General features: G+C 65.7%; 1 protein-coding gene across 1 annotated transcript; it reads left to right on the forward strand.

The window, feature by feature from the left end:
* The first annotated feature begins 323 nt into the window (after positions 1 to 323).
* On the forward strand, positions 324 to 1,321 carry LOC148591246 (V-type proton ATPase subunit F). The gene is made up of 2 exons (XM_088537930.1): positions 324 to 491; positions 1,120 to 1,321. Exons 1-2 carry the CDS (start codon positions 334 to 336, stop codon positions 1,319 to 1,321), a joined length of 360 nt encoding a protein of 119 aa, XP_088394056.1. The 5' UTR covers positions 324 to 333.
* Positions 1,322 to 11,159: the final 9,838 nt, after the last annotated feature.

Here is an 11,159-nt window from a genome sequence, read left to right on the forward strand (position 1 = left end):
CGGTGTCCCCAAGGACAAGGAGGCGCCGCGCATGCGCGGGCGCGGGGAGGGGGCGCGGCGCGGGAGGAGGGGGCGTGGCCGGGCGAGGGTGCAACTCAACGGGGTGGGCGTGGCCAAAGCGGCGGGGCTCGGGGATAGGCGCGCGCGGGGCGGGGGCGGGGCGAGCCTAGAGGGGGCGGGCGTGGCCATGACGTCAGAGGCGGGGATTCCCGCAGTGGGCGTGGCCAGCGCGGCGCGGGCGGGGCGGGGGCCGCCGTTGGGGCGGCGCGGCGCATGCGCGGCGGCGGCGGGGGGGTCCGTATCGCTGTCGCTGTCGCCGCTGTCGCCGTCGCTATGTCGGGGCGCGGGAAGCTGCTGGCCGTGCTGGGCGACGAGGACACGGTGACCGGGTTCCTGCTGGGCGGCGTGGGCGAGCTGGACAAGCAGCGGCGGCCGAACTTCCTCGTGGTGGAGAAGGAGACCAGCCTGGCCGAGATCGAGGAGACCTTCCGGTGCGGGCCCCGGCGTCCGGGCGGCTGCGGGGGCCCCGGTGTCCGGGCGACTGCGGGGGCCCCGGCGTCCGAGCGGCTTGGGGGGCCCCGGCGTCCGGGAGCGGCTTGGGGGGGCCCCGGCGTCCGGGGGGGAGGGGGTAAGAGGAGCTCGAGGGGGGGGGGCCCAGGCGTCCGGGGGGGGTTGGGAGGGGGCAGGAATCTTTCCGGGGGGGGGTTAAGGAATTTGGGGGGCCCAAGTGTCCGGGGGAGCTGGAGGGGGGGGCAGGAACTTGGGGGGGGAGCTCAGGTATTTGGGGGGCCCAGGCGTCCGGGGGGGTCTTGAGGGGGGGCAGGAACCGGGGGGGGGGGCTAAGTTATTTGGGGAGGATGTTTGGAGGGGCCCAGGCGTCCGGGGGGGTCTTGAAGGACGTTAGGAACCTGGGGGGGGGGGCTCAGGAATTTGGGGGGCCCAGGCGTCCGGTCTTGGGGGGTCTAAGTTATTTGGGGAGGACGTTTGAGGGGCCCAGGCGTCCGGGCACAACATGGTCCTCAGGAGAGGCCGGGGACACCGCAGAGGGCCCCGGCGTCCGGGCAGGATTGGGATGGGGGGGGACACACAGGACCGAGGTGCCGCCCCCCGCGTCCCCAGGAGCTTCCTGAGCCGCGACGACATCGGCATCATCCTGATCAACCAGTTCATCGCGGAGCTGATCCGGCACGCCATCGACGCGCACGCGCGCTCCGTGCCCGCCGTGCTGGAGATCCCGTCCAAGGAGCACCCCTACGACGCGGCCAAGGACTCCATCCTGCGGCGCGCGCGCGGCATGTTCACCGCCGACGACCTGCGCTGATACCCCCCTAATAAAGGCATGGCCACCCCCATGACGTGGGGACACTTGGGGACACGTGGGGACACTTGGGGACACGTGGGGACACGTGGGGAGTGGTGATGAGCGGTGCAGAGTCTGGTTGGAGGCCTGTGGCTAGCGGGGTCCCCCAGGGGTCCATCCTTGGTCCAGTCCTGTTCCATTTATTCATCAATGACCTGGATGAAGGCACAGAGTGCTCCCTCAGCAAGTTTGCTGATGATACCAAACTGGGAGGAGTAGCCGATACCCCAGAGGGCTGCGCTGCCATCCAGAGGGACCTGGACAGACTGGACAACTGGGCGGTGAAAAACCTCATGCAATTCAACAAGGCCAAGTGCAAGGTCCTGCACCTGGGGAGGAATAACCCCAGACACCAGGACAGGCTGGGGACCGACCTTGTGGAGAGCAGCTCTGCAGAGAAGGACCTGGGTGTCCTGGTGGGTGACAAGGTGACCATGAGGCAGCAGTTGCCCTCGTGGCCAAGAGGCCAATGGGATCCTGGGGTGCATTAAGAAGAGCGTCTCCAGCAGGTCGAGGGAGGGGATCCTGCCCCTCTGCTCAGCCCTGCTGAGGCCACATCTGGAGTATTGTGTCCAGGTCTGGGCTCCACAGGACAAGAGGGATGTGGAGCTGCTGGAGAGAGGCCAGCGCAGGGCTACGAGGATGATCAGGGGCCTGGAACATCTGCCCTATGAGGAGGGGCTGAGGGAGCTGGGCCTGTTCAGCTGGAGAAGAGAAGGCTGAGAGGGGACCTGAGCAGTGTCTAGAAGTACCTCAAGGGAGGCCGTGAGGAGGATGGGGCGGCCTCTTTGCACTGGTGGCCACTGATAGGACTAGAGGAAACGGCCGGAAACTGAAACATCAAAAATTCCATAGGAACTTAAGGAAAAATTCCTTCCCAGTGAGGGTGCCAGAGCCCTGGAACAGGCTGCCCAGAGAGGTTGTGGAGTCTCCTTCTCTGGAGATCTCCAAACCCGCTTGGACGCAGTCCTGTGCCACGTGCTCTAGGTGACCCTGCGTGTGCAGGGGTTGGACTGGGTGATCCCTAGAGGTCCCTTCCAACCTTGAGCATTCTATGATTCATTCTATGATTCTATGACACGTGGGGACACTGGGGACACTGGGGACACGCGTGACTCTGGCTGCGCCCATGGGAAGCGGGAGCCGCCGGGGGCCGGTTGGGGCTGCCGGGATGGGAGAGGCCGGGGGTGGGGGGGGTGGCCTGGGTGTCCCCGTGGGTGTCACGGGGACGAGGGGGGCGGGGGGGGAGGCGGGGACAGGGGACATGATTGGGGGTGACGTGGGGCGGGAGAGGAGGGGTGATGGGGCAGGAGGCGGTGACAAGGGACAGGAGGAGTGGCATGGGGCAGGATTGGTGACATGGGGCAGGAGGCGGTGACGGGGCAGAACAGAGGTGACATGGGGCAGGAAGGGTGGCATGGGGCAGGATTGGTGACATGGGGCAGGAGGGGTGGCATGGGACAGGAGAGCGGTGACAAGGGACAGGAGGGGTGACACAGAGGTGACGGGGGCAGGAGGGGTGACATGGGGCAGGATTGGTGACATGGGGCAGGAGAGCGGTGACAGGGGGCAGAACAGAGGTGACACGGGGCAGGAGAGGGGTGACGGGGGGCAAGATTGAGGCTAACATGGGACAGGATTGGGGTGACATGGGACGGGAGGGGGGTGACATGGGCAGGCAGGGGGTGACATGGGACAGGATTGCGGTGACACGGGATGAGAGAGGGGGTGACATGGGACAGGATTGGGGTGACATGGGACGGGAGGGGGGTGACACGGGACAGACTTGGTGACACGGGGCAGGGCCGGGGGTGACACCGTTTATTGCCCTGTGCCCCCGCTGCCCCGCGGGGGTCTCGGCCGCTCCGTGCGGGGCGGCGGGGCCGGTCAGCGCGACCCGGGCCGGCTCCGGCCTCCCGGTGCTCCCGGTGCCGCTCCCGTCGCTCCCGGTGCTCCCGGTGCCGCTCCCGTCGCTCCCGTCGCTCCCGGTGCTCCCGGTGCCGCTCCCGTCGCTCCCGGTGCTCCCTGTGCTCCCGGTGCCGCTCCCGGTGCTCCCGGTGCTCCCGGTGCTCCCGGTGCTCCCGCTGCCGCTCCCGCTGCTCCCGGTGCCGCTCCCGGTGCTCCCGGTGCTCCCAGCGGCTCCAGCAGCGCCCGGAAGCTCTGCACGTTCCTGGGACATCGGGGGTGGGTTCCCGTGTGTCCCCACCGCTCCGCTCCCCCCGGTACCGGTACCGGAGCCGCCGCCGGACCCGTCCCCCCCGCCCGATACCGGCGCCGCCGCAGGACCCGCAGGACCCGGTTCCGCCCCCCCCCGCCCGGTACCGGCGCCGCCGCCGCCGCAGGACCCGGTTCCGCTGCCGCCGCACGAGCTCCAGGCGCCGCCGCAGGGCCGCGCGCGGCCCCCCCTGCAGGGGACGGGACCCCCCCGCGTGGGACGGGACCCCCCCGTGGGGTGAAACCCGCCCCCTCCTCCCCCCCGCGTGGGACAGGATCCCCCCCCCGTGGGGTGAAACCCGCCCCCCCCCGCGTGGGACGGGACCCCAGGAGACCCCCCCGTGGGGTGAAACCCGCCCCCCCCCCCCGCGTGGGTGAAACCTGCCCCCCCCCGCATGGAACGGGAACCCCCCCCGCGTGGGACGGGACCCCCAGGGCAGGGGGGACCCGGGGGGGGGGCTGAGGTCCCCTGTGCCCCCCCCCATGTCACCCACCCGCGGGGGGGGGTCAGGGGGCACCAGCCCCACGGCCACGTGGGGGGGCTGGAGATCCCCGTGTGGGCGCCCCCCCCCCCCCAGGGGACCCAGAACCAGCCCCCCCAGCCCACAAGTGACCCAAAACTGGGCGTTTTGTCCCCATATTATCCATAAAGCCTCCAGGTGACCCAAATCTGGGCGTTCTCTCCCCATATTCTCCATAAAGCTTCCAGGTGACCCAAAACTCGGGGTTTTGTCCCCATATTTTTCGTACAGCCCCCAGGTGACTCAGTCCTGCCCCCAGTGTCCCCCCTCTGGACCCAGATATTCTGCCCAGCCCCAGAGCTGCGCCCCCCACCCCATGCCAGCCCCCCATGTCCCTGTCCCCTCTATGTCCCTGTGTCCCCTGTACCCGCGGCTGCAAGGGGGGCTCCTGGCCCAGGGCCTGCGGATCCGGCCTGGATGTGTCCCCTTGATCCCGGGATGCTGGATCCCTCTGGGATGGGGGTCCCAGCCTGGATGTGTCCCCTTGATCCCGGGATGCTGGATCCCTCCGGGATGGGGGTCTGGGACTGGATGTGTCCCCTTGATCCCGGGGTGCTGGATCCCTCTGGAATGGGGGTCCCAGGCTGGATGTGTCCCCCTGATCCCGGGATGCTGGATCCCTCCGGGATGGGGGTCCCGGCCTGGATGTGTCCCCTTGATCCCGGGATGCTGGATTCCTCTGGGATGGGGGTCCTGGCCTGGATGTGTCCCCCTGATCCCGGGATGCTGGATCCCTCCGGGATGGGGGTCCCAGACTGGATGTGTCCCCCTGATCCCGGGATGCTGGATCCCTCCGGGATGGGGGTCCCGGCCTGGATGTGTCCCCCTGATCCCGGGATGCTGGATCCCTCTGGAATGGGGGTCCCGGCCTGGATGTGTCCCCTTGATCCCGGGATGCTGGATCCCTCCGGGATGGGGGTCCCAGGCTGGATGTGTCCCCCTGATCCCGGGATGCTGGATCCCTCCGGGATGGGGGTCCCGGCCTGGATGTGTCCCCTTGATCCCGGGATGCTGGATCCCTCCGGGATGGGGGTCCCGGCCTGGATGTGTCCCCTTGATCCCGGGATGCTGGATCCCTCTGGGATGGGGGTCCCAGGCTGGATGTGTCCCCTTGATCCCGGGATGCTGGATCCCTCCGGGATGGGGGTCCCAGGCTGGATGTGTCCCCTTGATCCCGGGATGCTGGATCCCTCCAGGATGGGGGTCCCGGCCTGGATGTGTCCCCTTGATCCCGGGATGCTGGATCCCTCCGGGATGGGGGTCCTGGCCTGGATGTGTCCCCCTGATCCCGGGGTGCTGGATCCCTCTGGGATGGGGGGTCCTGGCCTGGATGTGTCCCCCTGATCCCGGGATGCTGGATCCCTCTGGGATGGGGGTCCCAGGCTGGATGTGTCCCCCTGATCCCGGGATGCTGGATCCCTCTGGGATGGGGGTCCCAGGCTGGATGTGTCCCCTTGATCCCGGGATGCTGGATCCCTCCGGGATGGGGGTCCCAGGCTGGATGTGTCCCCCTGATCCCGGGATGCTGGATCCCTCCGGGATGGGGGTGTGGGACTGGATGTGTCCCCTTGATCCTGGGGTGCTGGATCCCTCTGGGATGGGGGTCCCGGCCTGGATGTGTCCCCCTGATCCCGGGATGCTGGATCCCTCTGGGATGGGGGTCCCAGGCTGGATGTGTCCCCCTGATCCCGGGATGCTGGATCCCTCTGGGATGGGGGTCCCAGGCTGGATGTGTCCCCTTGATCCCGGGATGCTGGATCCCTCTGGAATGGGGGTCTGGGACTGGATGTGTCCCCTTGATCCCGGGATGCTGGATCCCTCCGGGATGGGGGCCTGGGATTGGATGTGTCCCCCTGGGGGGGTCCGGGTGCCCCTTGTCCTGGGCAGCCGGAGCTGGGACCCGATCCCAGATCCCCCCGGAATCCCCCCGGTGTGGGGCCAGGAGGGGACCAGGGGGGGTGCGGGGCCTCGGGCTCCCCTGGGGACACTGGGGTCTGGGGGGACACCCGCCTCCTTGGGGACATTTGGAACTGGGGGGACACCAAGCTCTGTGGGGACACGGACTCCTCCAGGGACACCAGGGACTGGGGGGACATTGGGGACTGGGGCGACATTGGGGACTGGGAGGACACCCGCCTCCTTGGGGACATTTGGGATTCAGGTGACCTTGAGGGCTGGGGGGACACGGACTCCTTTTGGGATATCAGGGACTGAGGGGACATTAGGGACTGGGAGGACACCCACTTCCTTGGGGACATTTGGGGCTGGGGTGACACTGAGGCCTCCGGGGACATGGGCTCCTCCAGGGACACCAGGGACTGTGGGGACATTGGGGACCGGGGGGACACCCACCTCCTTGGGGACATTTGGGACTCAGGGGACCTTGAGGGCTGGGATGACAATGGCTTCTCTGGGGACACCAGGATCTGGGGGGACATCCTTCTCCTTGGGGACATTTGGGACTGGGAGGACCCCGAGCTCTGGGGGGACCCCCGCCCCCCTGGGGACATTTGGGGCTGGGGTGGCACCGGCCCCCTTGGGTTCACCAGGGGCTGGGGCAGCAGCGGCTCCTTTGGGGACACCCAGGGCAGAGGGGACACCGGCATCGAGGGGGACACGAGCACCCCAAGGAACACCAGGGACTGGGGTGGCATCTGGGTCCGGGGAGGGGACAGGAGCCCCTGGGTCTGGGGGGACACCTGGACATGGGGGGACATCTCGGGCCAGGGGGGGAGCAGGGACACCCTGGCCTGGGGGGACACCCGGACATGGGGGGACACCCGGGCATGGGGGGGCACCTTGGGTGTGGGGGACATTCGGGGACGGGGGCTCCAGGACAGGGGGGGCAGCAGGGACATCGGCTCCTTTGGGGACACCCAGGGCTGGGGCGGTGACAGGGACGCCCAGGAGCGGGGGGACACGCAAGGAAGGGGGGGCACAGGCTCCTTTGGGGACACTGGGGACAACAGGGAGGACACAGAGTCCTTTGGGGACAGGCGTGGCAGGGGGGGCACCGGGTCCTGTGGGGACATGTGGGGCAGGTGTGGGGCGCCATGGGGGGACCGGGCACCCAGTAGCACCAGGCTGGACAGGGGACCCCGCGGGACACCAGGGAGGACACGTAGGTCACGGCTGCGGCCTAGGCCATGGACCCGATGGTGGCCACAACCATGTGCAGAGCGGTGCTCATGGTCATGGTCACAGGGGTGTCCACAGTCGTGTCCATGGACGTGGTTGAGGCCACATGATTGAAGTCCATGGATGTGACTGCGGTCACGGTTGTGTCCACGGATGTGGTTGAGGTCATGATCGTGTCCATGGATGTGACTGAGGTCATGGTCGTGTCCACGGATGTGGCTGAGGTCACAGTTGTGTCCATGGATGTGGTTGAGGTCACGGTTGTGTCCATGGACATGGCTGAGGTCACGGTCATGTCCATGGATGTGACTGAGGTCATGGTCGTGTCCATGGATGTGGTTGAGGTCACGGTCATGTCCACAGACGTGGCTGAGGTCACAGTTGTGTCTGTGGACATGACTGAGGTTATGGTTGTGTCCATGGACGCGGTTGAGGTCACGGTCATTCCCATGGCCATGGTTGAGGTCATGGTTATGTCCGTGGATGTGGTTGAGGTCACAGTCGTGTCCATGGACGTGGATGAGGTCACGGTTGTGTCCATGGCCACGGTTGAGGTCATGAGCGTGTCTGTGGACATGGATAAGGTCATGGTTGTGTCCATGGAAGTGGTTGAGGTCACAGCCATGTCCTTGGTAATGGTTGGTGTCATGATCATGTCCATGTCCGTGGACCCGGTCATGGCTGTGGTCACAATCGTGGACATCACTATGATCATGGTCATCCGTGGTGGTGGCCATGGTCCCCATCACGGTCGTGGAAGAAGCTGTGGCCATGGTCACAGTCACATCCGTGACCACAGCGCATGTTGCGGTCATGCCTGTGGTCACCTCCATGAACACAGACTCTGGTCATGGTCATGACCATGGCCACGATCACGATCGTGGTCACAGCCACGGTCATGGTTATTGTCATGGCCATGGCCACGGTCATGATCGTGGTTACGGCCACGATCGTGGTTATTGTCATGGTCATGACCACGGCCACGATCACGATCGTGGTCACAGCCACGGTCATGGTTATTGTCATGGCCATGGCCACGGTCACGATTGTGGTCACAGACACGATCATGGTCACAGCCATGGTCATGGTTATTGTCATGGCCATGGCCACGATCGTGATCGTGGTCACAGCCATGGTTATTGTCATGGTCATGACCGTGGCCATGGTGATGGTTATTGTCATGGTCATGACCACGGCCACGATCATGATCGTGGTCACAGCCACGGTCATGGTCATGGTTATTGTCATGGTCATGGTCACAGCCACGGTCATGGTTATTGTCATGGTCATGACTGTGGCCACGGTCATGGTTATTGTCATGGTCATGTCCACGGCCATGGCCATGCTCATGGTGGTGACCATCTCAGGCCATGGTGCCACCAGCGCCGGGGACATCTCCATGGGGCTGCCCATGCTATGGGGGGGTCCCAGCTACTCGGGGACAGCCCCTGCATTGGGGGACAGGGGTAGCCCCACAGATGGGGACGGGGGAGCCCTGGGGGGGGTCGATGGGGCAGAAACGGGGGGCGAGGGGAAGGACCCCCCCCTCCACCTCCCCAGGGGGCCCCGGCGTCCGGGCCTACCTGCGGGCCATGGCTGCTGCCGGCGGCTGCGGGGCCCCCCCGGACGCCGGGGCCCCCCGCGCGGGGGAGGGCGGTGTCGGGTGGCGACACCTGATCGGGGGGCGGCGCCGGACGCCTGGGCCCTCTGTCACCAAGGGGGCGGGGCATCTGGGGGGAGTGGCCGCGGGGGGGACAACTGCGGGGGAGGGGGGTGGATGGGGAGACCCCACACTGCACCCATGGGTGCGCATGGGGGTTGTACACACAGGGACACGTGTGCACGGGGGTTGCACACACAGTGACACATGTGCACAGGGTTGCACGCACAGGGGTTGCACACACAGTGACACGCATGTCCAGGGGTTGTGCACACCCTGATGTGCGTGCACGGGCATTGCACACACAGTGACACACATGTCCAGGGGTTGCACACACAGTGACACATGTGCACAGGGACTGTGCACACCCTGACGTGTGTGCACGGGCATTGCACACACATTGACACACGTGTCCAGGGGTTGCACACACGGTGACATGCACGCACAGAGGTTGTGCACACCCTGACGTGCGTGCACAGGACTTGCACACACAGTGACACATGTGCACAGGGGTTGCACGCACAGGAACACGTGTGCACAGGGACTGTGCACACCCTGATGTGCATGCACGGGCATTGCACACACACTGACACACGTGTCCAGGGGTTGCACACACAGTGACACATGTGCACGGGGGTTGTGCACACCCTGCTGTGCGTGCACGGGAATTGCACACACAGTGACATGCGAGCACAGGGGTTGCACACACAGGGACACGTGTGCACAGGGACTGTGCACACCCTGACATGTGTGCACGGGCATTGCACACACATTGACACACGTGTCCAGGGGTTGCACACACAGTGACATGTGTGCACAGGGGCTGTGCACACCCTGATGTGTGTGCATGGGAATTGCACACACAGTGACACACGTGTCCAGGGGTTGCACACACAGTGACACATGTGCACAGGGGTTGCACGCACAGAGGTTGCACACACAGTGACATGCGTGCACAGGGGCTGTGCACACCCTGATGTGCGTGCACGGGAATTGCACACATGGTGACACGTGTGCACAGGGGTTGCACACACAGTGACACATGTGCATAGGGACTGTGCACACCATGACGTGCGTGCACGGGCATTGCACACACAGTGACACACGTGTCCAGGGGTTGCACACACAGTGACGCGTGAGCACAGGGGTTGTACGCTCCCTGACGTGTGTGCACGAGACTTGTACACACAGTGACACATGTGCACAGGGGTTGGGGACATACTGACGTGCATGCACGGACATCACACACACAGTGACACACGAGCACAGGTGTTGCACACACAGTGACACGTGTGCACAGGGGTTGTGCCCATCAAGACACACGTGCATGAGGGTTGTACCCATAGGGACATGCGTGCACAGGCATTGCACACATTGACGTGTGCGCAGGGCTTGCACACACACTGACACGTGTGCGCACAGGCTACCCTCACAGTGACATGTGCACACACGGGTTGTGCACACCCACATGCGTGCACAGGGGTTGCATGCCGATGTGCACACGCAGGGCTTGCACACGTGTGCGCGCTGCAACCATGCGCATGCACCCATGCGCATGCAGGTTTGCACGCGCAATGGGTCACAGCGGCCAGCGGGTGACAGGCACCTGCACCCGCCCCCAGGCCGGGGTGCCTGTGTCACCCGTGTCACCCGCCCGCGCTCATCCTCTTTGTCCCCAAAGCCGATTAGGGCGGATCAGCGCGCGGACACGGCCACTTATGTGGCCCCCGGCGGCCTCTGTATGTGGGGGGGGGACACACGCGCGTGGACATGGCTGTGCACCCCCCAGGTGGGCATGGGGACACGGGGACACACGTGGGGACACAGCCATGGATGCAGCCTGCACCCATGCAACCAGTGCAGCATAGCCATGCAGTGCAGCTGGTGCAGCAGGGCCAGTGCAATACAGCCTGTGCAGCACAGCCGGTGCAATACAGCCCGTGCAGTACAGGCAGTGCAGTACACCCGATGCAATACAGCCAATGCAGTGGGGCCGGTGCAGCGTAGCCAGTGCAGTACAGGCAGTGCAATACAGCCGGTGCAGTGGGGCCGGTGTAGTACACCTGGTGCAATACAGCCCATGCAGCACAGGCAGACCAGTACAGCCAGTGCAATACACTCGATACAATGGGGTGGGTGCAGTGTAGCCAGTGCAACGGACTGCCGTGCGGTACACCCGATGCAATACACCCAATGCAATACACCTGGTGCAGCAGGGCCAGTGCATTACACTCGGTGCATGGGGTCAGCAGAATACACCCTCTGC

Source organism: Tinamus guttatus, unplaced genomic scaffold (assembly GCF_059628265.1).
Source record: "Tinamus guttatus ecotype Peru unplaced genomic scaffold, ASM5962826v1 Tinamus_guttatus_pri_ptg000902l, whole genome shotgun sequence".
NCBI lineage: Eukaryota > Metazoa > Chordata > Aves > Tinamiformes > Tinamidae > Tinamus > Tinamus guttatus.

Bases quoted from the DNA above. Each gene is read 5' to 3' on its own strand.
- LOC148591246 (XM_088537930.1), top strand. From the start codon at position 334: ATGTCGGGGCGCGGGAAGCTGCTGGCCGTGCTGGGCGACGAGGACACG. The intron at 492-1,119 runs GTGCGGGCCCCG...CCGCGTCCCCAG, and splicing joins GAGATCGAGGAGACCTTCCG to GAGCTTCCTGAGCCGCGACG.